The 25192-nt window shown below is 42.9% G+C and overlaps 1 protein-coding gene across 1 annotated transcript in view; it reads right to left on the bottom strand.

The window, feature by feature from the left end:
• The window catches only part of PARP4 (poly(ADP-ribose) polymerase family member 4), a 120433-nt gene extending 96148 nt beyond the window's left edge, over window positions 1-24285 (bottom strand). The window contains exons 1-10 of the mRNA XM_081083578.1: window positions 24138-24285; window positions 21774-21906; window positions 19944-20145; window positions 18746-18812; window positions 17777-17852; window positions 15961-16074; window positions 14161-14310; window positions 10032-10169; window positions 8180-8353; window positions 2207-2367 (exon numbers count right to left, since the gene is read on the bottom strand). Coding sequence (XP_080939704.1) covers window positions 2207-2367; window positions 8180-8353; window positions 10032-10169; window positions 14161-14310; window positions 15961-16074; window positions 17777-17852; window positions 18746-18812; window positions 19944-20145; window positions 21774-21905 — 1214 coding nt within the window. The 5' untranslated portion in view covers window position 21906; window positions 24138-24285. The remainder of the gene's footprint in view (window positions 1-2206; window positions 2368-8179; window positions 8354-10031; window positions 10170-14160; window positions 14311-15960; window positions 16075-17776; window positions 17853-18745; window positions 18813-19943; window positions 20146-21773; window positions 21907-24137) is intronic.
• Window positions 24286-25192: the final 907 nt, after the last annotated feature.

The following is a 25192-nucleotide window of genomic DNA, read 5'->3' as shown; positions in this document are numbered from 1 at the left end:
AGCAAAATTACAGTTAGGAAGTAGCAGCAAAAATAATTTTATGGTTGGGGGTCACCACAACATGAGGAACTATATTAAAGGGTCGCGGCATTAGGAAGGTTGAGAACCACTGGTGTAGTACATATTTTAAAGATCTAACTGCTCATTGTAGGAAAACATATTGGATAGAGCAGGAGTGGCAAGAACATCAGGAAGGGTGTTGGTATAAACGAGATAACAGTGTTCTGCACTAAAGATGGCAGCATTGTAAAAGAAAACCAGTGGATTTTAACCAGATATTTGGAAGCAGAACAGACAGAACATGTGATGTGGGGATGAGCCAGAGAGAATCATTAGTGGCTCAGGGTGGGTGGCTAAAGTGGGGAAACAAGAGGAAAGACTGGGGGTACTACTGAGGGAAAGAGTTGTAGGTACCAAGGGGTTATGAAAGCTTACTGAGCACGTCTTCCCAGCTCCACACTCAGTGGTGTCAGGTCAGTAGCTTGATATGAGCTATGGTAGGAGTATTTACACCACAGAAATCAGCAAATATTATAAATCAGGACTTTTATTCGGAGAGCTGGCCTACTAGTACACTACTGGGTGAAGAGAAGAATCAATAATTCAACTTGGAATATGTTCTACAACACCAAAGTATTTACAGTGGTTATATAATCTCTGGGTTATCTCTGGGTGGGAAGATTTGGAGTGATCTTTCATTCTCTTCATGTTTCTTGTTGTTAATCCTCATCCGATGACATTTTTTTCATTGATTTTTAGAGAATGAACGGGAGGGAAGCGGGGGGAGAGAGAGAGAGAGAGAGAGAGAGAAAGAGAGAGAGAGAGAGAGAGAGAGAATATCAGTTTGAGAGAGACACATCAATTGGTTATCTCCAGCACATGCCCTGACTGGGGTGGGGATAACCTGCAACCCAGGTAGGTGCCCTTGACTGGGAATGGAACCCACGACCCTTTGGTGTGCAGGCAACACTCTACCACTGAGCCACACCAGCCAGAGCTCTTCATATTTTTATATAGTCTCTAAATTTTCAACAAAGAATATAAATTTTAGAACAACAAAAATTTATTTAAAAAATCATTATTAGTGAAATGAAATGGAGAAATCTAATTTTTCCCAGCAGCAAAATCTTTCCCTAGGAAGAGGCCCACCTTTGTTGTATAAATACTTGGGGGCAGCAGGTGAGATCTCTAAGGACTTGCTTGACTCACATTAGATGACTGAACTACACCCCCCTCCTCAGCTCCTAAGAACGTAGCTCTTCTTTCCCTTTGACTCCATGTTTGGCTTCTTTCACTCAACAAAATGTTTTCAAGGTGCATCTGTGTTGCAGCATGTCCAAGTGCTTCATTCCTTTTCATGGCTGAATAATATTCCATTATATGTATATACCATAATTTTGGAAATAACCTTTGGGCTTTTGAATAGTGCTGCTATGAACATTCATGCACAGTATCTGTTTAAGTACTTGTTTTCAGTTCTTTTGGGTCTATAAGGAGGAGTGAACTTACTGAGGCAAACGATCATTCTGTGTTTAATTTTTTGAGAATCACCAAATTGCAGCTGCACCACTTTACATTCCACAAGCAATGTGTGAGGGCTCCGATTTCTCCACATCCTCACCAACACGTATAATTTTCCACTTTTAAAAATATAACCATCTTAGTGGGTGGGAAGTGGTCTTGGGAATGGAATTTGAAGATGATCACCCAAGGAAGACAGAACATATTTTGAGATAGGTTTGAATCCATCCACAGGGAGGCAGGCTAGGTCTGGTTCTAGTGGAGTGCTGGAAAACCAACTCCTAACCACAGCAAAACCTACATGAGATCTAATTTGTAGCATTTATGATTCATGTGCTGCTATGAACATACACATATTTTTTTGTATTTTAAAATCTTAATTTAGGTGCATTTTCTTATGTAACACCCTTCAAACACAAACTTAAATACCCTTTTGATTTAAATTTTTAAAATTTAATTCTCATCAAGATTGGGTAACTTTGAAATCCGAGCAGAATAGTAGGGAGTGTTTTCAAGCATAGCATACTGCCTATTATAAACACATACAAAAGTAATTGGTCATCACAACACAGTTATCTTATTACTGAGAATTAATGTATCTAGGTAATTGTGGCAATCGGCTTTGTATCCATATCTGAAAAAGCATTACAGAAGAACAGATCCACACACGTTTCCTTATGCTTACCTGCAATTATTTTGCAATACCTCTTCTCTAACTCTTAAAAATTCCTCCGAGTTCTGTTCCACATGTTCAATCTTGCATCTCAAAGCTCGGTATTTGGCCAGAAATGGCGGGTTGGGTTTGGACAGATTAGTTTCACAGACATTAACCATGTCTCTTATTAGCTGTGGATAAAAATGATACACAGATGTTAGAATTACCAAATATGCAAATATCTATATCACATTACACTTTCTCAAAAAGATTGGAAAATAACCTTTATTCTCCAAACCTTTTTGTTTGTTAATCCTCACCTGAGGATATTTTTTTCCATTTATTCATTTATTTATTTATTATTTTTTAGAGAGAGTGGAAGGAAAGGAGAGGAGAGAGAGGATGAGGGAGGGAGGGGGGAGAGAGAGAGGATGAGGGAGGGAGGGGGGAGAGAGAGAGAGAGAGGAGGGGGGGGAGAGAGAGAGAGAGAGAGAGAGAGAGAGAGAGAGAGAGAGAAAGAGAGAGAGAAACATCAATGTGAGAGAAACACATCAATTGGTTGCCGCCCACACATGCCCTGACTGGGGCAGGGATGAACATACAACCAAGGTATGTGTCCTCGATTGGGAATCGAACCTGAGACCCTTTAGTGTGTGAGCCAATGCTCTTACCACTGAGCCACAGCAGCCAGGACTATTATCCAAAGCTATTTATTTATTTATTTTTGTTAATCCTCACCCGAGACCTGAGGATATTTTTCCATTGATTTTCAGAGAGTGGAAGGGAGGGGGAGAGACAGAGAGAAACATCTATGTGAGAGAGACATATTGATCGGTTGCCTCCTGCACATGCCCCAACTAGGGCCGGGAGCGAGCTTGCAACAGAGGTAATGTGCCATTGACCAGAATTGAACCCAAGACCCTTTACTCTGCATGTCGATGCTCTATCTATTGAGCCAAACCGATTAGGACCAAAGCTCTTGATTAAAATCTGCCTGTACAATAGGTGGCATATTTTTTTAGGGATTTTTTTTCTTTATTGATTAAAGTATTACATATGTGTTCTTATTCCCCCATTGCCTCCCCACCCCAGTCCCATTCATGCCCTCACCCCCACTCCCTGGTGTCTGTGTGCATTGATTATGCTTATATGCATGCATACAGGTCCTTTGGGTGATCTCTCTCCTTTACCTCCACCCTCCCCTACCTTCCCTCTGAGGTTTGAGCATCTGATCAATGCTTCACTGTCTCTGAATCTGTTTTTGTTCATTAGTTTATGTTGTCCATTATAATCCCCAAATGAGTGAGATCATGTGACATTTATCTTTCTCTGACTGGCTTATTTCACTTAGCATAATGCTCTCCAGCTCCATCCATGCTGTTGCAAATGGTAGGAGTTCCTTCCTTTTTATAGTAGTGTAGTATTCCATTGTGTAGAAGTACCACAGTTTTTTAATCCACTCATCTGCTGATGGGCACTTAGGCTGTTTCCAAATCTTAGCTATGGTAAATTGTGTTGCTATAAACATAGGGGTGCATATATCCTTTCTGATTGGTGTTTCTAGTTTCTTGGGATATATTCCTGGAAGTGGCATCACTGGGTCAAATGGGAGTTCCTTTTTTAGTTTTTTGAGGAAACTCCATACTGTTCTCCACAGTGGCTGCACCAGTCTGCATTCCCACCAGCAATGCATGAGGGTTCCCTTTTCTCTGCATCCTCTCCAGCACTTGTCATTTGCTGATTTGTTGATGATAGCCATTCTGACAGGTGTGAGATGGTACCTCATTGTCATTTTGATTTGCATCTCTCGGATGATTTGTGACTTTGAGCCTGTTTTCATGTCTCTTGGCTTTCCTTCTGTCTTCTTTCGAAAAGTATCTATTTAGGTCCATTGCCCTTTTGATTGGGTTGTTTAATCTTCCTTTCGTTAAGTTGTGTGAATTCCCTGTAAATGTTGGAGATTAAGCCCCTAATGGAGATAACATTTGCAAATATGTTCTCCCCTGCAGTGGGCTTTCTTGTTGCTTTGTGGATGGTTTCTTTTGCTTTTTATTTTAATGTAGTCCCATTTGTTTATTTTCTTTTTAGTTTCCATTGCCCTAGGAGCTGTATCAGTGAAGATATTGCGTTGGCATATGTCTGAGATTTTGCTGCCTGTGGATTCCTCTAATTTGTATATATAAAAGGCTAATTTGCAAAGTGTCCCCTCGAGAGTTCGACCGGGAGTTCCATCGCTTGCTATGATGTGCGCTGACCACCAGGGGGCAGTGTGGAATGAAGGAAGGCCCTGGCGGGCAGCCGAAAGGCTCTGATTGGCCCTGATCGCCAGCCAGGCCTAGAAACCCTATCCATGCACAAATTTCATGCACCAGGCCTCTAGTATTTTTATTGTTTCCCATCTTTCATTTAAGTCTTTTATCCACTTTGAGTTTATTTTTGCGTATGGTGTAACTTTGAAGTGAACTGGACCAGCAGCCTCCCTACATCTGGACCCCTTGTTATACGGGATGATAAATGTCCTCATTTTTTCAAGTCAGTTTCAACTTTGTTTTTTTGCAGAAAGAATCCTAACTCATCTCCTTATGTGAAAAACTATTTTACAGGGTAGCAATTCTAAACATATTTACAACTGTACTACTATTCCAATACATTACAGTTTGGAAATGTGGTTCACAAAAACTCCCCCAAGGACCCAATGCATTCTAAAATGGCTCAGCAATTTATTTTTGAGCAAACTCTATAGATAACTTCTATGATTCAGTGTTAACTTATTCATCAGATTTGAAAACACCTATCCCAATGTATTTTATTTATTTATTTATTTTTATTTTATTATTATTTTTTAAATCTTTATTGTTCAGTTCAGATTATTACAGATTATCCTCTTTTTCCCCCCATAGCTCCCCTCCACCTGGTTCCCACTTCACCCCAGGCCCTCGTCCGCTCCCCAAAGTCCTCGTCCATAGGTGTAAGATCTTTGTCCAATCTCTTCCCGCACCCCCATATGCCTTTCCCCCCAAAAATTTGCAGTCCGCTCCCTTTTCATGCCCCTGATTCTATTACAGTCACCAGTTTATTCATCAGATTTTTTATTCATTTGATATTTAGATTCACTTGTTGATAGACATGTATTTGTTGTCATTTTGTTGTTCATAACTTTTTATCTTTACCTTTTTCTTCTTCCTATTCTTAAAGAATACCCTTCAGCATCCTATCTAATAAAGAGGGAATATGCAAATTGACCGTCATGCCATCACAAAGATGGAGGCGCCCACAGCCACAAGATGGCAACGCCTAGTCCCCTCAGCCCTGCTGGAGTCCCACAGTCCTTTCAGCCCAGCCAGGTGGGCAGCAGGTGCACAGTGCGGCCAGACCTGCCCTTAGCCCCCCAGCCACCCAGGGCCAGCCTGAGGCAAAGGAAAGCCTCAATGTCGGTTGCCCAGCTGCCTAGGGCTGGCCCGAGGCCCCAGCAAGTCTTGGATGTTGGCTGCCCAGCAACCCAGGGTGGGCCCAAGGTGCAGGCAAGCCTCAGATGGCAGCTGTCCAGCTGCCCAGGGCCACCCGAGGCCCTGGTAACCAGGTCAGCTGAGGCTTGCGCTGCTGGCAATGGCAGCAGCAGAGGTGTGATGGGGGCATCGCCTTCTCCTGATTGCTGGGTTGCCTCCCGCCCCTGAGGGCTCGTGGACTGTGAGACGGGGCAGGCTGGGCTGAGGGACCCACCCTCCAGTGCATGAATTTTCATGCACTGGGCCTCTAGTTTCATATAATACTGGTTTGGTGGTGAGGAATTCCTTTAGCTTTTTCTTGTCTGTGAAGCTCTTTATCTGACCTTCAATTCTAAATGATAGCTTAGCTGGGTAGTGTAATCTTGGTTGTAGGTTCTTGCTATTCATCACTTTGAATATTTATTGCCACTCCATTCTGGCCTGCATAGTTTCTGTTGAGAAATCCTCTGACAGTCATATGGGTATTCCCTTGTATGTAACTGTTTTTCTCTTGCTGCTCTTAAGATTCTCTCTTTGTCTATTGCCCTTGGCATTTTAATTATGATATGTCTTGGTGTGGTCCTCTTTGGATTCCTCTTGTTTGGGGTTCTCTGTACTTCCTGGACTTGTAAGTCTATTACTTTCACCAGGTAGGGGAAGTTTTCTGTCATTATTTCTTCAAATAGGTTTTAAGTATCTTGCTCTCTCTCTTCTTCTGGCACCCCCATAATTTGGATGTTGGTACGCTTGAAGTTGCCCCAGAGGCTCCTTACACTGTCTTCATGTTTTTGGATTATTTTTTCTTTTTGCTTTTCTGGTGGGTGTTTTTTGCTTCTTCATATTTCAAATCTTTGAGTTGATTCTTGGGATCCACTAGTCTATTGTTTAATCTCTGTATATTTATTCTTTATTTCAGTCAGTGTATACTTAATTTCTGACTGGTCCTTTTCCATTTTTTTGGTATACTCACTAAGATCCTTGAAGGTCTCACTAAGTTCCTCAGAAGTTTCTAGAAGATTCTTGAATAACCTTATAACTGTGGTTTTGAATTCTATAGCCAGTATTTTGTTTTCTTCCATTTCTTTCCTTTGTGACATCTTTCTTTGTCTCTGCATTTTGGCTGCTTCCCTGTGTTTGTTTCTATGTATTGGGTAGCTGCTAAGTCTCCTTGAGTTGATAGAGTGGCCTTGTGTGGTAGGTGTCCTATAGAGCCCAGTGGCTCAACCTCCCCAATCACCTGACGTGGACACTCTTATTGCACACCTTTGTGGACTGGGTGCACAGACTTGTTGTAGTTGAGCCTTGACTGCTATTGGTGTCACTGGGAGGAATTGACCTCCAGACCAATTGGCTGTGATGACCAGCTGTGTCTACAATGGAAGAGCTGCTGTGCAGGAGACACCTTATGGGGCTTCAGTGGGGCTTTGGTGCTCACTGAGTCTGCCCCTTGAGTGTGTCTCTTATGGATGTGAAGAGTTGTAATCTGGTATGGTCTCACACTGACCACTGGGTACACTGGCTCTTGGATCTCCAAGGAGGTGCAAAGTCATCTACTTCCTGGGACCACCCAGCAGGAGTTACAGAGAGAGCTGAAGATTCCTCCTCTTTGTATCAGGTTTGGAAGTGCCAGATGAGGCACAGCTATGAAGCAAGGCAGGCTGCTTCCTGTTTGACAGGTTTTAGGCTGAGAAAGGACAGGCCATTCATATGCAAAAGCCTCTGCACACAGCTTGGTTGGGGTTGTAAGTTGGGTGGGGAGGGGTCTCAGGGAATCACCAGGGCATAGCAAACAGCAATGGCTGCCAGTCAGCCTTGCACTGGAGAGGTCCCAACGCAGGAACAATGACCACTGTGAGCACCTCTGAGAGAAAGCCGCCCCTGTGTTCCTTCCCCGATGCCAGACAGTCCAGTTTCTCCCTGTATGTGTCTGTGTCCCCCAGAGTCTCACCCAGAACTGAAGTTCAGAGCAAGCAGGAGCTTGTATCTCCCTCCCGATAAAAAAAGCAGTGTACCTGGGTGCCAGCCCATTCTGGGCCTCTGCACCTCCTACCAGTCTCAATGCACTTTCTTCTTTACTTCTCTAGTTGTAGAACTTCCACTCAGCCAGCTTTCCTGTGGTTCTGGATGATAGTTGTTCTGTCTTTTAGTTGTAATTTTGATGTGGTTGTGGGAGGCAGCAACTACAGGTGTTTACCTATGCCGCCATCTTGGTTCTCTCTATTTATTTTTTTAATCCTCACCCGAGGACATGTTCAGAGACATTAAGAGAGAGAGAGAGAGAGAGAGAGAGAGAGAGAGAGAGAGAGAGAGAGAGAGAGAGAACACATTGATGTGAGAGAGAAACATCAATCAGTTGCCTTCTCTATGTGCCCCAACCAGGGATTGACCTTGCAACCCAGGTGCGTGTCCTGATCCAGAATTGAACCGGCAACATTTCAATGCCCTCCAATCAACTGAGCCACTCCACCTGGGCTCCCCCAATATATTTTAAATGGAATTGTATATTCCAGAGATTTACCTGGCAGAGGTCCTCTTTCTTGGCTAATAGTCTCAGGCTAACTTTTTCAGTAGCTATACCTCTGTGAGGTATTAATCTGTAGAAGTCACTCATCATCTTTTGCAATTGTTCTTCAGTCTCTCCACTTTTCAGTGCTGCCTTTACTAGGAGGAGAATTCCCTCTGCCTTGCTTACCTTTAAAAGGAAGATGACATATGCTTATTAAAATTAGATCTTGATAATCACAGAGAAAGTGAAGAAATGTATAAAAATAGCTAAAACCATTGTTAGATATGTTGCAATAGTTAGTTTTCTGGGTATGGGTCATAAAACAAATGAAAAGTTTACTGGAGATGTATCTTGGTTATGATGATAATGCCACGAGGAGTTTTCCAAAACTGGGCTCAGCTTAACTAAAGGAAAGAACCAGAGTCTTCAATATCTAATATATGTATATATATTTATATCTATGTCCACAGAGAGAAGAATACTCATGTAATAGTAGGAAACTTGCTTTTAACATAAGACATTTAGAAAGATGTCAGAATCAAACCAGGAGCAAAACCCACCAAAACATGTTTCAAATTACGCAAGTACTTTTTGGAATTTATCCCAAGAGACCTTTTTATTGTTTTTTTGCCCTGAAATAAATTCATTTAATTCCACAGAGGAATTGTCTGTATTATTTAAATATGACAATGTAGTTGCACAAGTTGGACCACTGGGAACATTTTCTTTCATTTGCTTTTCAATAGCATATAATTAAGAAGAGCAAGTTCTGAAGGGCTAGGAACCTGCCTGCCTTTCCCTCGGATGGTCAGAGGCACAAGGTTCTGAAGCAGGTACTACAGAGGATATTAGGGTCTGAGTATCTAAGGAAGGACCCACGTCTCTCAGGCCTGCTCTAAGTCTCTTGACCCAGAGGAACAGGCTTCCTAATGAGCCAATCTTTGATCCGCTCTCATGTCTGACATTTTACATGTGGGAATGTCTGGTTTTCCTTTCTTTTTTCTTTTTTTTTTTGTTTAAAATATATTTTATTGATTTTTTACAGAGAGGAAGGGAGAGGGATAGAGAGTTAGAAACATCCATGAGAGAGAAACATCCATCAGCTGCCTCCTGCACACCCCCTACTGGGAATGTGCCCGCAACCAAGGTACATGCCCTTGACAGGAAACAAACCTGTGACTCTTCAGTCCACAGGCCGACGCTCTAGCCACTGAGCCAAACTGGTAAGGGCTCCTTTATTTTTTAAAAATATTTTTATTGATTTCAGAGATGAAAGGAGAGGGAAAAACAGAAACATTAATGATGAGAGAGAGTCATTGATTGGCTGCCTCCTGCATGCCCCCACTGGGGATAGAGCCTGCAACCCGGGTGTGTGCCCTGACTGGGAATCGAACCATGACCTCCTGGTTCATAGGTCGATGCTCAACCACTGAGTCACATCGGTGGGGCTGTTTGGTTTTCTTAAAAGCTCATCTCCTCTCAGTGTTCTCGTTGTCCTCTACTCCAGCATAAGAAAAAAGAAGAGGAATGCATCAAAAAACAACTGAACCAGTGCTCAAACAGAAGTGGTACCATTAAAGCAAAGAAACCAGGAAAGCAGGTTTGTCAGGTTAGGCAGCCGTGGGCAAACTACGGCCTGTGGGCCGGATCCGGCCTGTTTGAAATGAATAAAACTAAAAAAAAAAAAAAGACCGTACCCTTTTATGTAATGATGTTTACTTTGAATTTATATTAGTTCAAACACTCCATCCATGCTTTTGTTCTGGCCCTCCGGTCCAGTTTAAGAACCCATTGTGGCCCTCGAGTCAAAAAGTTTGCCCACCCCTGGGTTAGAGGCTCTGTTTCAAGGATATGCATGACTTACATCGTTAAGACTGATCCTGCTCATGGACTCCAGGAGCGTGTGCTCCAGGTGGCCGAGAGCCTCTGCCCAAATCATCTCCACTAAATCGCTCACCTCTTGGCTCAGAGTGCTTGAATGTATTACCTCCTCCAAAAGCAACTGCAACAAACAGCAAAACAATACCAACAGAAAGTTTTCATGGGTAGGTTTATTTTTAATGGAGATGATTAGAGTCATGAGAAGAAATAATTATAGCCAAGGAGAGCCACCCGCACTCAAGTAACTGTTAATACTCAGGCCTCATTTTTCTGCTCAGCTCTCCCTCCACCTCCTCCCTATACCCTTTCTCTGTCCCCCTTCTCTCTTTTAGTCCCATATTATTTTTCCTTTTGCCTTTTTCTTCACCCTACCAACTATAGGCCTGCCAGTGGAATTAGAAGTTAAGTGGTATTAAGGGTTAAGGCCCCTGACTCTTGGCCTAGGTCAGTGGTTGGCAAACCGCGTTCGCGAGCCACATGCGGCTCTTTTGCCCCTTGAGTGTGGCTCTTCCACAAAATACCACGTGCGGGCTCGCACGTACAGTGTGATTGAAACTTCGTGGCCCATGTTCCAAGCCTGTTGAAACATCGCCAAGAAAATTATTCTGATATTGACATTTGCTATTTCAAAATAGCACTTTTAAATATGAGGGAAGCTTTTCTCAACAGGTTTCAGGAATTCAGAAACAGCAAAGCGACGTTAGCCTTTGTTAAAAACCTCTCAATGCTACTGTAACAGAATTAAATTTTTCTCCCTTTAATATTGACATTGGTAACTTTGAAATGCAATTGCTGGATTTAAAAAACAAAGAACTGTGGAGCTCGAAATTTGAACGTCTTTGTGCTGATATAGAAATATTGGAGAAAAACAAATGTGAACTTAGTTCACAGCACAAGTGGTCTGCTTTGAAAGACCTGGAGAAGGAAGAGATGTTGATTTTTAACACCTGGAATCGTATTCCTGACTCACATAATCAACTGAAACAACTAGCGTTTGCTGTTCTTTCCTTATTCGGGTCTACATATTTATGCGAACAATCATTTTCAAGCGTGAACCTTATCAAGAGTAAATTGAGAAGTCGTCTTATTGATGAGAACCTGGAATCGTGCCTAAAATTAAAAACAACAACATACAAACCTGACTTACCCAACCTTTCCAAGGAGATGCAAGGCCACTGTTCACATTAGTGTTTGTCAGTCCTTGTCATGATTTAATTTTATGGATATTGTAAGGAATTTAATTTTATCAATAAATAATATCATTATTAAGTATGATATCAAGTTTTATTCAACTTACCTATAGTTTAACTAAGACTTAAAACTTTAAGTAAAGTTTATTAAGTTACTTTAAGTAAATTTATTAAGTTAATTTTAGGGAATGTTGTGGAGTGAAAGAAGTAGTGTTGAGGATTGAAAAAGGTATGTTGAGATGGTCTGGACATACAGAGAGGATGAACGAAAGGAGATAGACCAGTGATGGCGAACCTTTTGAGCTCGGCGTGTCAGCATTTTGAAAAACCCTAACTTAACTCTGGTGCCATGTCACATATAGAAATTTTTTGATATTTGCAACCATAGTAAAACAAAGACTTATCCTATCTAATAAAAGAGAAACATGGTAATTAGTGTACGACCGCTACCCTTCCCATAGGCTAATCAGGGCAATATGCAAATTAATTGCCAGCCAAGATGGCGGCCAGCAGCCAGGCAGCTTGAAACTAACATGAGGCTTGCTTGCTTCAGTGATGGAGGACTCCAATGTTCCCCGCCTGCCGCTGCAGGCCTCTGAGCTGCAACTCTAAGCAACTATGTTACAAATATAGAAGCTAAACAAAAACCCAGAAACCTGCTTTAGTCCGCCGGCCCTCAGCCAGCAGGATCACAACATTGTTTCAAATACAGCAGGTAAACAAAGGCCAGAAACCTGCTTTCAGCAGCGGAGGCCTAAGAGCTGGAGCCAAGCCTCAAAGCTAAAGCTGGCCCAAAATAAAAAAGAAAAAAAAAGAAAAAAAGGAGCGGTTGGGAGCTTCAGTCACTCGCCAGCCTGAAAACAGCCCTCAGCCCCTCACCCAGACTGGCCAGGCACCCCAGTGGGGACCCCCACCCTGAAGGGTGTGTGACCAGCTGCAAACAGCCATCATCCCCTCACCCAGGCTGGCCAGGCACCCCAGTGGGGACCCCCACCCTGAAGGGTGTGTGACCAGCGGAAAACAGCCATCATCCCCTCATCCAGGCTGGCCAGGCATCCCAGTGGGGACCCCCACCCTGATCCAGGACACCCTTCAGGGCAAACCAGCTGGCACCCACCCGTGCAACAGGCCTCTATCCTATATAGTAAAAGGGTAATATGCCTCCCAGCACCGGGATCAGCGGAGCCGCGAGTCCTCCCGGCACCGGGATCAGCGTGACGGGGGCAGCGCCCAAACCCCCTGATCGCCCTGCGGCTCTGTGTGTGACAGGGGGCGGGGCCACAACCTCCCTATCCGCCCTGCTCTGTTCGTGACAGGGGAAGGCGCCCCAACCCCCTGATCAGCCCTGCTCTGTGCCTGATAGGGGGAAGCTCCCCAACCCCCCGATCGCCCTGTGGCTCTGTGTGTGACAGGGTGCGGCGCCCCAACCCCTGATCGGCCCTGCTCTGTGTATGACAGGGGGCAGCGCCCCAACCCCCTGATCGGCCCTGCTCTGTATGACAGGGTAGAGCCATAACCTCCCCAGTGGCCCTGCCCTGAGTGTGAGAGTGGCGGTGCCCCAACCCCCTAATCGGCCCTGCTCTGTGGGTGATAGAGGGCGGCACCCCAACCCCCACCCCACGGGCCCTGCTGTGTGTGTGACGGGGTAGAGCCATAACCTCCCCATCGGCCCTGCCCTGAGTGTGACAGTGGCGGCGCCCCAACCCCCTGATCCACCCTGCTCTGAGTGTGACAGGGGGTGGTGCCCCAACTCTCCTATTGGGCCCTACTCTGTGAGTGACAGGGGGGAGCTCCCCAACCCCCTGATGGGCCCTGGTCTGTGCGTGACAAGGGGGAGCTCCCCATTCCCCTGATTGACCCTGCTTTGTGCGTGACAGGGTACAGAGCCCAAACCCCCCTGATGGGCCCTGCTCTGTGACAGGGGGCAGCGCCCCAACCCCCTGATTGGCCCTGCTCTGTGTGTGACGGGGGTGGCGCCGCAACCTGCCCATCGACCCTGCCTTGAGTGTGACAAGGGGCGGTGCCCCAATCCCCCAATCGGCCCTACCCTGAGCGTGACTGAGGGTGGCATCGCAACCTCCTGATCCGCCCTGCTCTGTGCATGACAGGGGGCGGCGCCCCAACTACCCCATTGGCCCTGCTCTGAGCCCGACCAGGGGCTGCATGTAGGGATTGGGCCTGCCCTCTGCCACCCGGGAGCAGGCCTAAGCCAGCAGGTCGTTATCTCCCGAGGAGTCCCGGACTGCGAGAGGGCACAGGCCGGGCTGAGGGACCCCCCTTCTCCCCGAGTGCACAAATTTTTGTGCACCGGGCCTCTAGTATTTTTTATATTTATTTTACATATTTAAATGCCATTTAACAAAGAAAAATCAACCAAAAAAATGAGTCTGCATGTCACCTCTGACACGCGTGTTATAGGTTTGCCATCACTGAGATAGACGAAACAAGTATACAAGACGAGTGTGGATGGGAGAGTTGGAAGGGGTCGACCTCAGCGAACGTTCCTCAATCAGATTGAGGCCGTTTTTAGCAAAGGCCAGCTTAGGAGTACCCTAATTAAGTTAATAACAATGTACCTACCTATATAGTTTAAGTTTAAAAAACTTGGCTCTCAAAAGAAATTTCAATAGTTGTACTGTTGATATTTGGCTCTGTTGACTAATGAGTTTGCCGACCACTGGCCTAGGTTATAATGAAATCTTTTGAAATCTGTGATGATTTATTGCTGAAATAAGCCATATGTTTTGGGGCTTATCCTGGAACTCACTTCTATGTCAGCTTCCATGCCTTTCTGTGGGTTCACTGTTCCTTTTCCTAACTCCCACTCTTCTCTCCTGCCAGTTTTTTATTTGCCAGAAAGAAACATTTTTCTTAAAAATTATTAATCAATAACACAAAATAACATGGATAAACCAATCTTACTGCTTGCAATTTTTCAGATGCTAATTGGGTGGCTTCAGGGGTAAACAATTCCCTTAGTAGGAATCCTTGTTTCTTCAGTTCTTCAAGGTAATTTTCATAGTACTCACTTGCATCTTCAGAGGTTTGCTTTACAGAGAACTGCTTTCTAGGCTGTGAATAGAGTATGTGGCAAAGTATTAGGATATGAGGATACAGTAACTCAGCATCAATCTTTATTGGACCCAGACTATGTACCAGGAACATAAACAAAGCATTAGATCCCTGCTACTGTCAAGGGAGTCATGACATGTATAAACCTCCTCTTGGACTGGTGGCTATAGGACGCCTCTCAAACATGGCAAAAAGAAGCATGTCATGTTCAAGCTACTTCATTTAAGAAGGTAGAGGTTAAGTTATTTTCCATCAAAAGGGTTTGACAAAGGAAAAGAGTGAGCTACAAGAGTCTCTTCTGGAACAGCTCCTTCTCTGCTGGTTAAGTGAGGCTCATTTCTGTCAAGGTGAACAGACTTGCCAAGTAGACTCAGAAGAGAGGAAGGCACCCAGCAACAGCTCTCCGTATAGAGAGCAGGAAGGGCAGGCTGGCCTAGGCAGCAGCCTCATTTGCTTTCTCAGTGAAAAAAAAAAAAAAAGGTAACATATCTATCATGGTTTTTGAACTTGATTTTTACTTAGTTTTTACCCACACAACTAAATCCTCCACCAAATATAGTCCACATTTTGGGGTAAAAGGTTAACGAAAACTTTTCCTCTTCTTGAACACATCTGACCTTGGATTAAAGTTTCTAGCTATTCCCATGGAAACCTGAAAAGGGTGGTGTGTAATATTAGGCAAAATTGCCTGGGTAATAGTAACCTGTCATTAATCAATTGCATTGGAACTGGGAGGTCAATGAATGAACCATAAACAGAAGGTGGGAAACCTGCACCTTGGGCTTCCCTGGGAGCAGGGACTCCAACAACAGTCACCTCCCTTAAGGGCATCTTGACCCCAGCGCCTTGTAAGAAGCCTGGACTCCTGTGGGTGGGCTTCGAAGTTCGGTGGACCTGCACCCACCTGATGTGAGCCTCCTTCCTTGCCTAGAACTGACCCTGGCATGGGAACAAAGTGAGTGTGTCCATAGCCTGAGTGAACTGCTCCTGGGACCACTCCCCTACTGAGCCACACCTGTGCACCCTGCTGTTTCTTGTCTATAAGCAGAATGTCTAGATAGAAGATAGCTTGATGGTTTTGTAGCACTTTCTTTGAACTTTAGGTATTAGTTCTGATTTCATTTTTGTTTCATACTGTTTTGGGTTGGTCTCTGCAAAGCCTTCCTTGCCCCTCAGAGCCCACAACAGTTCATAGACATTTCACCGTCACAGTGGATTAAAGTCATGAATGTGATATTTCCTCCCAGCTGGTGATTTCTGAGGACAGGTATGAGTATTTTTTATCTTTTGGTTCCAGCCTCTAGCAGACTGCTTGGTACAAGTAGGTGCATAATGAGGTGTGTGAATGAGTTGCTTTGAGAGGTATACACACTAGTGAAGTTTCTGTAAGTGATTCAGAACAGGAGCAAGAACCCCACACAGGATCTTCCTCTGATGAGCCCCCTGTGCTGCTCTGGTCAAGGGGCACTGGGTTCATCTTGCTCTCCTCACCTGACACTTTCCAAAAGGGAACACGTTTCCACTTTTCAAACCTATTTATAGGCAAAATGAAAAATATGAACAGGTCGGCTGGCTCACTGGCCAATGTTAAGGGAGCTAGTTATGAACAAGGGTGGATAAACACATGGGAATCGATATAAAGATCATTACCTCAGTGCCACCGTCTGGGAGGAAGTGTGCGACTATGAGGAAGGCTGGGTATCCGGGGTCCTGGGAGCACTGCAATTCCACCACTGCAATTTCTCGACCTCCCTCTGTCCCCATCTGGAAAAAGAGCTTAGTCTTTCATAAATTGCATTCATTAAACAACAAACTGCACACGCCGTTTTAAAAGGTTGATTAGCCCTGGCTCGCTGGTTCAGTTGGTTGGAGCATCCCTTCCCATCCCCCATCCCCACCCCCTCGTGCACCAAAAGATTGCAGGTTTGATTCCTGGTCAAGGCACATGCCTGAGTTGCAGGCTAGATACCCGGTTGGGGTGTGTATGATGGACAACCCATAGATGTTTCTCTCTCTATCTCATTTTCTTTCTCTCTCTAAAATCAATAAAATGTATCCTCAGATGAGGATTTTTTTTTAAAAAGTTTGATTATAAAAGTAATATATGCTCATTTGGAAATGTAATGTAGAAAATACAGAAAGTACTAAATAAAAATAAAAATCACCTGAAATCATACTACAGATATATTATCACTATTAATATTTCAGTATTTTTCCCTCTCATATTTTTACTATAGATATATCTGTATATGTTTAAATAGTACCACTTTTCAGATCTTCTTTATTACAGAGGGAATGTTATTTTTAAGTTATGTTGTATTATAATACCTAAAAATACAAATGGAGTATCATTTTGAATGCCAAAGTTAATTTGCATTTGTGTGATGTTGGAAAAAAGTATTTTGTTTTTCTTTTATTTACTTATATTTTTTAATCCTCATCCAAGGATATTTTTCCATTGATTTTGAGAGACAGTGGAAAGGTGGGGGAGAAAGAGAGAAACATTGATGTGAGAGAGACACATCGGTTGCTTGCCTCCTGCATGCGCCTGAACCAGGCCGGGGTTTAAGCCTTCAACCGAGGTATGTGCCCTTGATCAGAATCAAACCCAGGGCCCTTCAGTTCAAGGGCCAACCCTATAGTCTATCCACTGAGCCAAACTGGCCAGGGCATGTTTTTCTTTTAAATGAAAAGTAATGGAAATTCAAGATGGTGTAAATACTTGTATCAAATCTACTCTTAAAATATAAGAAACTATTAAAAACAAGAAGGACTTTTATTTTATTTCTTTTAATTGATCTTAAAAAGAGGAAGGGAGGGAGAGAGAGAGAGAGAAGGAAAAAAAAACATTGATGTAAGAGAGAAACATGATCCGTTGCCTCCTATACACACCCTGGGTATGTGCCCTGATCAGGAATTGAAGCTACCACCACTTGGTGTACAGGACGACACTCCGACTGAGCCACATCAGCCCGGGCAGGACCTTTATTTTTAATATCATATTAACATTTCGTACTGTTTACATTTTTATTATGAGCATGAGTTACTTAATCAGTAATTATGAGCAATTACTTTTACACTAAAAAATTAAACATTACATTTTTTAAATTAATTTTTAGAGAGAGTGGAAGGGAGAGAGAGTGAGAGAGAGTGAGAGCAAGTGTGAAACATCGATTTGTTGTTCCATCCGTTTATGCATTCACTGGTTGTTTCTTGCATGACCGGGAGGGATCAAACTCCCAAAGCTGGCATACAGAGATGACATTCTAACTCACTGGAGATACTCAGCAAAGGCCATTACATTTTAAATGTAAAAATTTTCTTGATTATTAAAAAGCAACTCATTTATTAAGAAATATTATTCAGGATATGCACAATTTTTCAAAACAAGAAAATTATCAAACAGAAAGAATAATCACATGACATTCAGACAGCTTTTTTTCCAAAATAGAAATCAAACTCTTACTTTTTCCAAGATATTATATTTTGCAACTTCAAAATCTTGAGGAAAATGAGGAATTTCAACATTCTCTGTATAAAACCTGAAATGTGTATAAGTAAAATTTTAATATTAAAATCTACTTTTAGACTACATAGGCTTTTCCTAGAATTTTTCTTGTACCTCCCCTACCTACATTCAAAATGCATTATAAGTCCCTAATGCCTCCTTACAAATTCTAAAAATGGTCAAAAGGTCTTGTGGAATCAAAAGGTCCTTTACATAATTCTAGAGCTCTGATGCTAAGTATTGTGTGTCTATATTGGATAGTAGGGTGTGGTATAAAGCATAGGTATAAAAGAAACAGGCCAACGTGTTGGAGAAAGCACATCCCCTCACAGACAGGCAGCCTGCGTTCACTCTGCAATGTACCCTGAGACACCATATCACTGCAGACAGGCCCTCACCTTCTGCACTACAGTCAAGTCCCCTTTATTTTATTAATCTGTACTTTTTATTTTGATACTTGTTCTCTCTTTTAGACCTACTATTAATAAGTAAAATAAGGCAAAATGTGATGCCTAATTGATACTGTAGTCTTGGGTACGCTTTAAGAAGCCATGTAGACTCGCATACTCCATTTGGGAAGATTGTTATTATATTTTTAAAATATCAGGTAGAGATTAACAAAGTGTTTCTAAAGGCTATTCAGTAAGGTAACAGAGTGAGCAGACTGCCCAAATCTTATCTCCAGTGATTTTTCTTTTTACAAATCAATGTCACAATTACATCCAGTCTCATATAATACTGAGAAGATAAAATAATTATCACTATACCAACTGAAGTAAAAAATATTAAATAAAAACTTAATAAAGAGTTAAATAAGCAACATAAATTAAAATACTACCAAAAATACTGATATACTAAAAGCATTTTAATACCGTGCTTGAGGTTTATAAAAACTCTGTCTAGTTTTAATGACCAAAAGTAGATTACTTAGTAAGTTTCACGATGTTTTCTGTCTCTGTGGCATTGTCCAGACTTAGCTTGTCTGTTTTCACTTCTAGAATTAAAACAAACAAAACACTTGTTAACTACTCAAAGACTTATTAAAATGAGCTAATAAGCCCACAGCATGGCTCAGTGGTTGAGTGTCAACCTGTGAACCTGAAGGTCATAGTTCAATTCTTGGTCAAGGCACATGCCCCAGTTGCAGGCTCAATCCCCAGTGTGAGGCATACAGGAGGCAGCTGATCAATGATTCTCTCTCATCATTGATGTATCTCTCTTTCTTTCTCTGAAATCAATAAAAATATTTTTAAAACAATAAAGGAGATATGCTACTTTTGTTTTTTGGGGTTTTTTTTTAAGGGGAGAATGATGATTTTTTAAAATTTTTTAAAAATATATTTTATTGATTTTTTACAGAGAGGGAGGGAGAGGAATAGAGAGTTAGAAACATCGATGAGAGAGAAACATCGATCAGCTGCCTCCTACACACTCCCTTCTGGGGATGTGCCCGCAACCAAGGTACATGCCCTTGACCAGAATCGAACCTGGGACCCATGAGTCCGCTGGCTGATGCTCTATCCACTGAGCCAAATCGGTTAGGGCAGAGATATGCTACTTTTGGAGAAATTATCTTTTGAAAAAATCTTCTTTAGCCAAATTCTGGTCATAAAATGTCCAGTCGTTAAGCTGTGATAACTTTTTAACACAAAGATTCCTCCTCCTCCCAGTTAAAATTACACATCAAGTTTTCTTAGACTATCTGTATGTTTTTTAAATTTTTTATTTTATTAATTTCTATAGAAAGAGAGGAGGGGAAATGGTGGGAGGAGGCAAGGGAGAGAGAAAGATTTGTTGCTCCACTTAGTTATGCATTCATTAGTTGATTCTTGTATGCGTCCTGACTGGAATCAAACCCACAATCTTGGCATATCAGGATGACACTCTAACCAACTGAGCTACCCGGCCAGGGTGAAACTACCATTGTTTTTTGTAGTCATACTGATTCTGACAACACTAGACTGAATATTGACAAATCTACTTTGCTAAAGTAATCTTTGTCCTTTGCTATGTTGCTGCCCATTTTCTGAGAAAACAACAAGCCTAATTTTTAGGTAGTATTTCTGGGCCATACTTTGTCTGTAATATCTTTGACAAACCAAAATGTTTGATATGAAATACTTACCAGAACTGCTTGTCTCTTGATAAGGAGGTAGTGTGGTGTCCAGTGACTTGTTAGGATTGTAATTCTTTACGTCCAAGAGTCTCCCTTCTTTGATAGATTCCCATATAAAATCCAGGTTTACAATCTGGATATGGTTCTTTTGGATAGACTTCAGTTGGTACTGACTGAGAACATCAGCATTGTCTAAGATTATATGTGTACACTAAGAAAAAATAATCAATTCATTATGCATTAGTAGAAACAAAACTTAAATTACTTTGTATCTGTAATTTTCACCCTTGAAAAGTCTTGTTTGAAGGTAATTTGCAACAATTTTTCTCAGATTTCCAAAACTCTTGTAAGTAATAAAATTTCTTGTTACATTAAAATTTTTAAACAATTATTAAAGATTATGGATATGGATGTACCATAATTGATTAACCAATCCCAGAGTTTTTTCCAAATTTTCACTCTAAAAAAATGCTGTGTTGAATATCTTCATGTACACTTCTTGTACAGCTTTGTTTTTTCCTTAAGGGTGGAATAAGAGGTTTAAAGGGTATTCATTATTATTTTGTTAATTTGCAATTTTATTCACTTATTTTAAAATAAGTAGTTTATGCAAATTGTAAAATATCTAAAAAGTAAAATTATAATATTAAGTTAATTTATTCCTCACCATTTCTCCAGGTTCCTGTCCAGAGGAACCTGAGCTAATCTATGTAGACAACATGCATACAAGTACACAGCCCTCTTTGTAGCCACAGATGGCAGCATACTAAATATACTGCTTTTCCACTTGACAATTTATTTTGGAGATCATTCCTCATCATTACATATTGTGCTATCTCCATTATAATAGCTGGTATGCACATTTCAAATGTTTATAGACACTGGCAAAACAACTACTGAAAAGGTTGCAGTCCTGTATATGAGAAATTCTAAAAGTGAGAACCTGTGTTGGCATTCTCTAAACTGAAAGGATATAAAAGGCATGCATTAATTCATCATCCACAGAAATCCTAAGACAGGTCAGTGGCTAACCTGGAGGAAAAGAGGGCCATTCTGTATCTGACATTCACAGATAAACTACCAAATGCCAGAGAAGTACCCAGCATCCAGCTAGAGTTGCCTGTGCTTCACAAAACAAACCCAGCTCCTTCCACTGGCAAGCCCAGGGCTGTGGTCCAGGAAGCGGCAGTCCCATCAGCCCACCGAGAGGGAAGAGCCTGCACCGGGCAGGGCCTGTACTTGTAGGCCTGGCACCTAACAACTTTGAATTTCAATGTTTAGTTCTTATGATGAGGTGGTTAAAACAGAGCAGGGTAACCTTAGTTATTTTCAAGATTTCATCTAGCTGTGAAATTCTGTATCTAAATTGTCAGTCCTACAGTTCATTTCAAGAGAAAAGGTAGCTTCCTTCCACCTTTAAATAAGCAGTACAAAGATGGGTTTTTTTCTGTCCTATAAGAACCACCCATACAGGTGTCACTCCAGTGCTGACAAACTGGTGAGTGACTAGAGTGCTTTTGGCAAATGCTGCACATTCTCCTTTGAGAACAGATTTGGCTGGTCTGATGTTACTTTTTTGGTGTCCTCAGCTGTGCTCTAATGATATTAGATTCACATGGCATAGAGGATTGTCCTATACGGCTCACAGGAGTAGGAGAAGATGGAATGGGGTGGTCTTCCCTCCTCTGCCTCTCTCCAGCCGATTCCCTGTGGGAGCTGTCACTTCCCCTGCCTCCACTGGCTTCCCTGCTGCCAGTTTCTCTACTTATTTTTCTCACCATGACCTGCACCCCCTCAGGCACAGTGGTCTATCACAGAAGAATTCTTAGGATATTTTACCTGTGGATTTAATAAAAAGGAAACCTTTCCACCATTTTCCTTAATGTCAGTTTGTAGCTTTCTCTTCTGTTGACCAGGTAAGTGCTTTACTTTCAAACATAAAGTACAATTTGCAAAGACTCCCACAGTCATCCTGTAGAGAAAAGAAGTTTCAAGTCATAACTTTTAAGGATTTTCTTTTCAGTGAATATAAATGATAGTGACTTTAGAATTGTTCTACATGCAAACTGTGGAAAAGTTGGGCATTATTTTTTTTTAAAAGATATTGTAATCATATTATAATCACAAAAGTTGGATACTACTTCAGTTTGCAATATGTATATTGGTTTTAGAATAATTTCTAGCCTTTATGGCTGATATTATGACACCCAAAAATCCTTTGGTATAGATTCGTAATATACATTTTTTTAAGACATGTGATTTTTAAAAATATATATTTTTATTGATTTCAGAGAGGAAGGGAGAGGGAGAGAGAGAGAGAACATCAATGATGAGAGAGAATTATTGATCCGGCATGAACCCCCCTCTTCCTTTAAACCCCCCTTCCTGCCCCCCTCACAGGATCAAGCCCTCAACCCCGGCATGTGACCTGACCGGGAACTGAACTACGACTTCCTGGTTCATAGGTCGATGCTCAACCACTGAGCCACATGGGCCAGGCATAATATACATTTTAAGGAAAACATGACAGATTTTAGTCACAGATCAAATATAGAAGCATTGCCCTGGCTGGGTAGCTCAGCTGGTTAGAGCATCTTCCTGGCCCACCTAGGTTGCAAGTTCGATCCCAGGTCGAGGCACATACAAGAATCAACCAGTGAATGCATGAATAGGTGAAACAACAAACTGATGTGTCTCTCTCTCTGTCTCTCTCTCTCTCTCTCTCTCTCTCTCTCTCTCTCTCTCTCTCCCCCCCTTAAATCAATCAATAAATAAAGAATATATAGAAGTGCCCTGGCCAGTGTGGTTTGGCTCAGTGGCTGGAGCGTCAGCCCACGCATGGAAGGATTGAGGGTTCAGTACCCAGTCAACAGCACATACCTGGGTTGCAGGTTCAATCCCTGCCCCAGTTGGGGTTCCTGTGGGAGGCAACCAGTTGATTTGTCTCTCTCACATTGATGCTTCTCTCTCTCCCTCCCTTCCACTCTTTCTAAAACAAAACAAAACAAAACAAAACAAAAATCAATAGAAAGAATACCTTCGGGTGAGGATTAATATCCTTGGTTGAGGATATATATATGTATATATATATATATATATATATATATATATATATATGCATTAATTTCTAATTAAAAATTAACATTATGTGATAGTGAAACCATGGACTTTTATATTTAAGTCCTGGGAAACTTTCAGCCTCTCTCTCACAAATTCTGGCCACTTTATCCAGAAACTGTGGGTGCAGTTGGGAGCCTCCCTGAAACCCTTAGCTCTGATCCAGGACAGGCTGTAGCCTCCCCATGGCCCCCGGGGGCAGCTGTAGTCACACACATCCTCATAACCATTCTTAACACTTTTAGTTTCTCCAGTAGAATAGATCCCACGCGAGGGCTGTGCTTTGTTGATTTTTACCTAGACTCTAGGGCACACAGTAGGCATTCAATAAACGCTTGCTTACTAAAAACTCCCGCATCCATTAAAACCAAGGATTACGAATATCCTCTGACACTATTTGCATATTTGGACTCAAATGGCATCAACTCTGCACCTTCCTAATGGGACTATTGAAACCCTGAGAAGAGAGGCCCCCCACTCTGGTGCTGCTCCACCTCCAGAGGCCTGTCACAGCTCTGAGCACATAGACCCGAACTAACGGGTGCTCACTGAATACAAGATCAAGTCAGCGCACGGAAAGGATCTGCAACACGCACACATTCGGAGTGAACTTCTCCGTTATTCTAGCGCCACATTTTACAGATCTTCATGTTTACTGTCTGTCATTTTGCAACCCAGAGCGTAAGGCTGGACACTGGGCCGCGCCCCGCTTTTCTAGAGACAGATTTAACACTCAGCCCCGGAAGGAATCATTAAACTCAATTCCAGGTTTTCGACTTTGAACTTCAACTGACAGTAAATGTTCCTATCACGCACGGCTTTCCCAATTACTCACGGTGTTCCTTGATTATCCATCAAAATCCTGGACTTTCTGCAAAAGCTTGCTTTGTAACCCAACTTTCAGAAGACAGACAAGCCCTTTGGCACGTCGGAAACAAGAAACGCAGGGCCCCGGCGCGACCGGCTCCTTCCGGGAGACCCGGGCCTGAGCGCCGGGCGGCCCCCGCGTCCTGTCCCCGCCGGCGGCCCCCGCGAGCGCACCGGGCTGACGCCCAGGACGAAGACTACCCCGCGGCGCCCACGCACCTGCCAGAGGACCCGGCCGTCCCAGTACCTCCGGATTCTGGGCTTTCTGACTCCGGGCGATTCCGAGCTCCAGACTCCCCTGGGCGTTGACGAGGGCGGACCGGGCCGCCGGAGCCCCGCCCCCGCCGCCACCGGCCGCGCCCGCACCCGGACCGTGGGCTCCGCGGCCAGGTCGCGCCTGCGCAGGCGGGCTTTCCTTCCCGAACCAGCCCAGGGTTAGGATTTTTTGTTTCATCTTTCTGGCGGGATTTAGCAAATAAGTGGTGACTCCAAAGTTGGATTTTGGAAAAAGTGTGTGGATGCTGCTGCCATTTAACTGAGAAGTGAGGGTGATTTCCGGAAGCTTGGAACAAGCAAATTTTGGAAAGGTTTGGAATTGGGGAAACAGGAGGGTAAGATAATGAATTTAGTTTAAGACTTCCTGAGTTTGAAGTTCCTGGCAGTGTTCCTAAGTGGTTAGAAATACAAATCTGCTCTGCCAGGGCCAGCCTGACAGGGTTGAGCCGGGCTGAGGCAGGGAGGTGGGAATTGAGAAAAGAAAGAAAGACAGGAAAGCGGGGTCGGGAGGACCCCAGTTCTCTCGATGAACTGAAGCGAGTTTATTAGCTATACAATCCTATTTATACACAACACACTGAATCGGAGGTCTGTCAAGAGGAATGTATTCTTTGTTCCTCTTAATCTCTAAGGGAGAGATACAGCAGAAGGACAAGTTCTCAGTACAGCATATCTCAGTAAATAGGTACAGACTTCTTGGTAAGCTATGAAAGGCTGTTCTCATTTTACAAATGTTACTCCCATTCTACTGATAATCGCCATCCAAACAAGTCTGGGAAAACTGTGTGGGTAAGGGTCCCAGCCTTGCTAGCCCCTGCAGGTGCAAGGACCTTGCCAGCTTACATCTGGCCCCCAACAGATCCCCCTTCTTTGTTTTTTAGGCGAAGTTCATGTTTCAGTGTCTGACAGTTTTTTATGTGTACATGTCAGCAGTAATATTTCAGTTCTGGATGGTGGACAAATGGTGGCAATGCAGGTCCGACCCTCTCTGGTTTGGT

The sequence above is a fragment of the Myotis nattereri genome (genome assembly GCF_964212035.1).
Source record: "Myotis nattereri genome assembly, chromosome: 2".
NCBI classification, from domain to species: Eukaryota; Metazoa; Chordata; class Mammalia; order Chiroptera; family Vespertilionidae; genus Myotis; species Myotis nattereri.
This window is presented reverse-complemented; position numbering and strand designations above follow the sequence as displayed.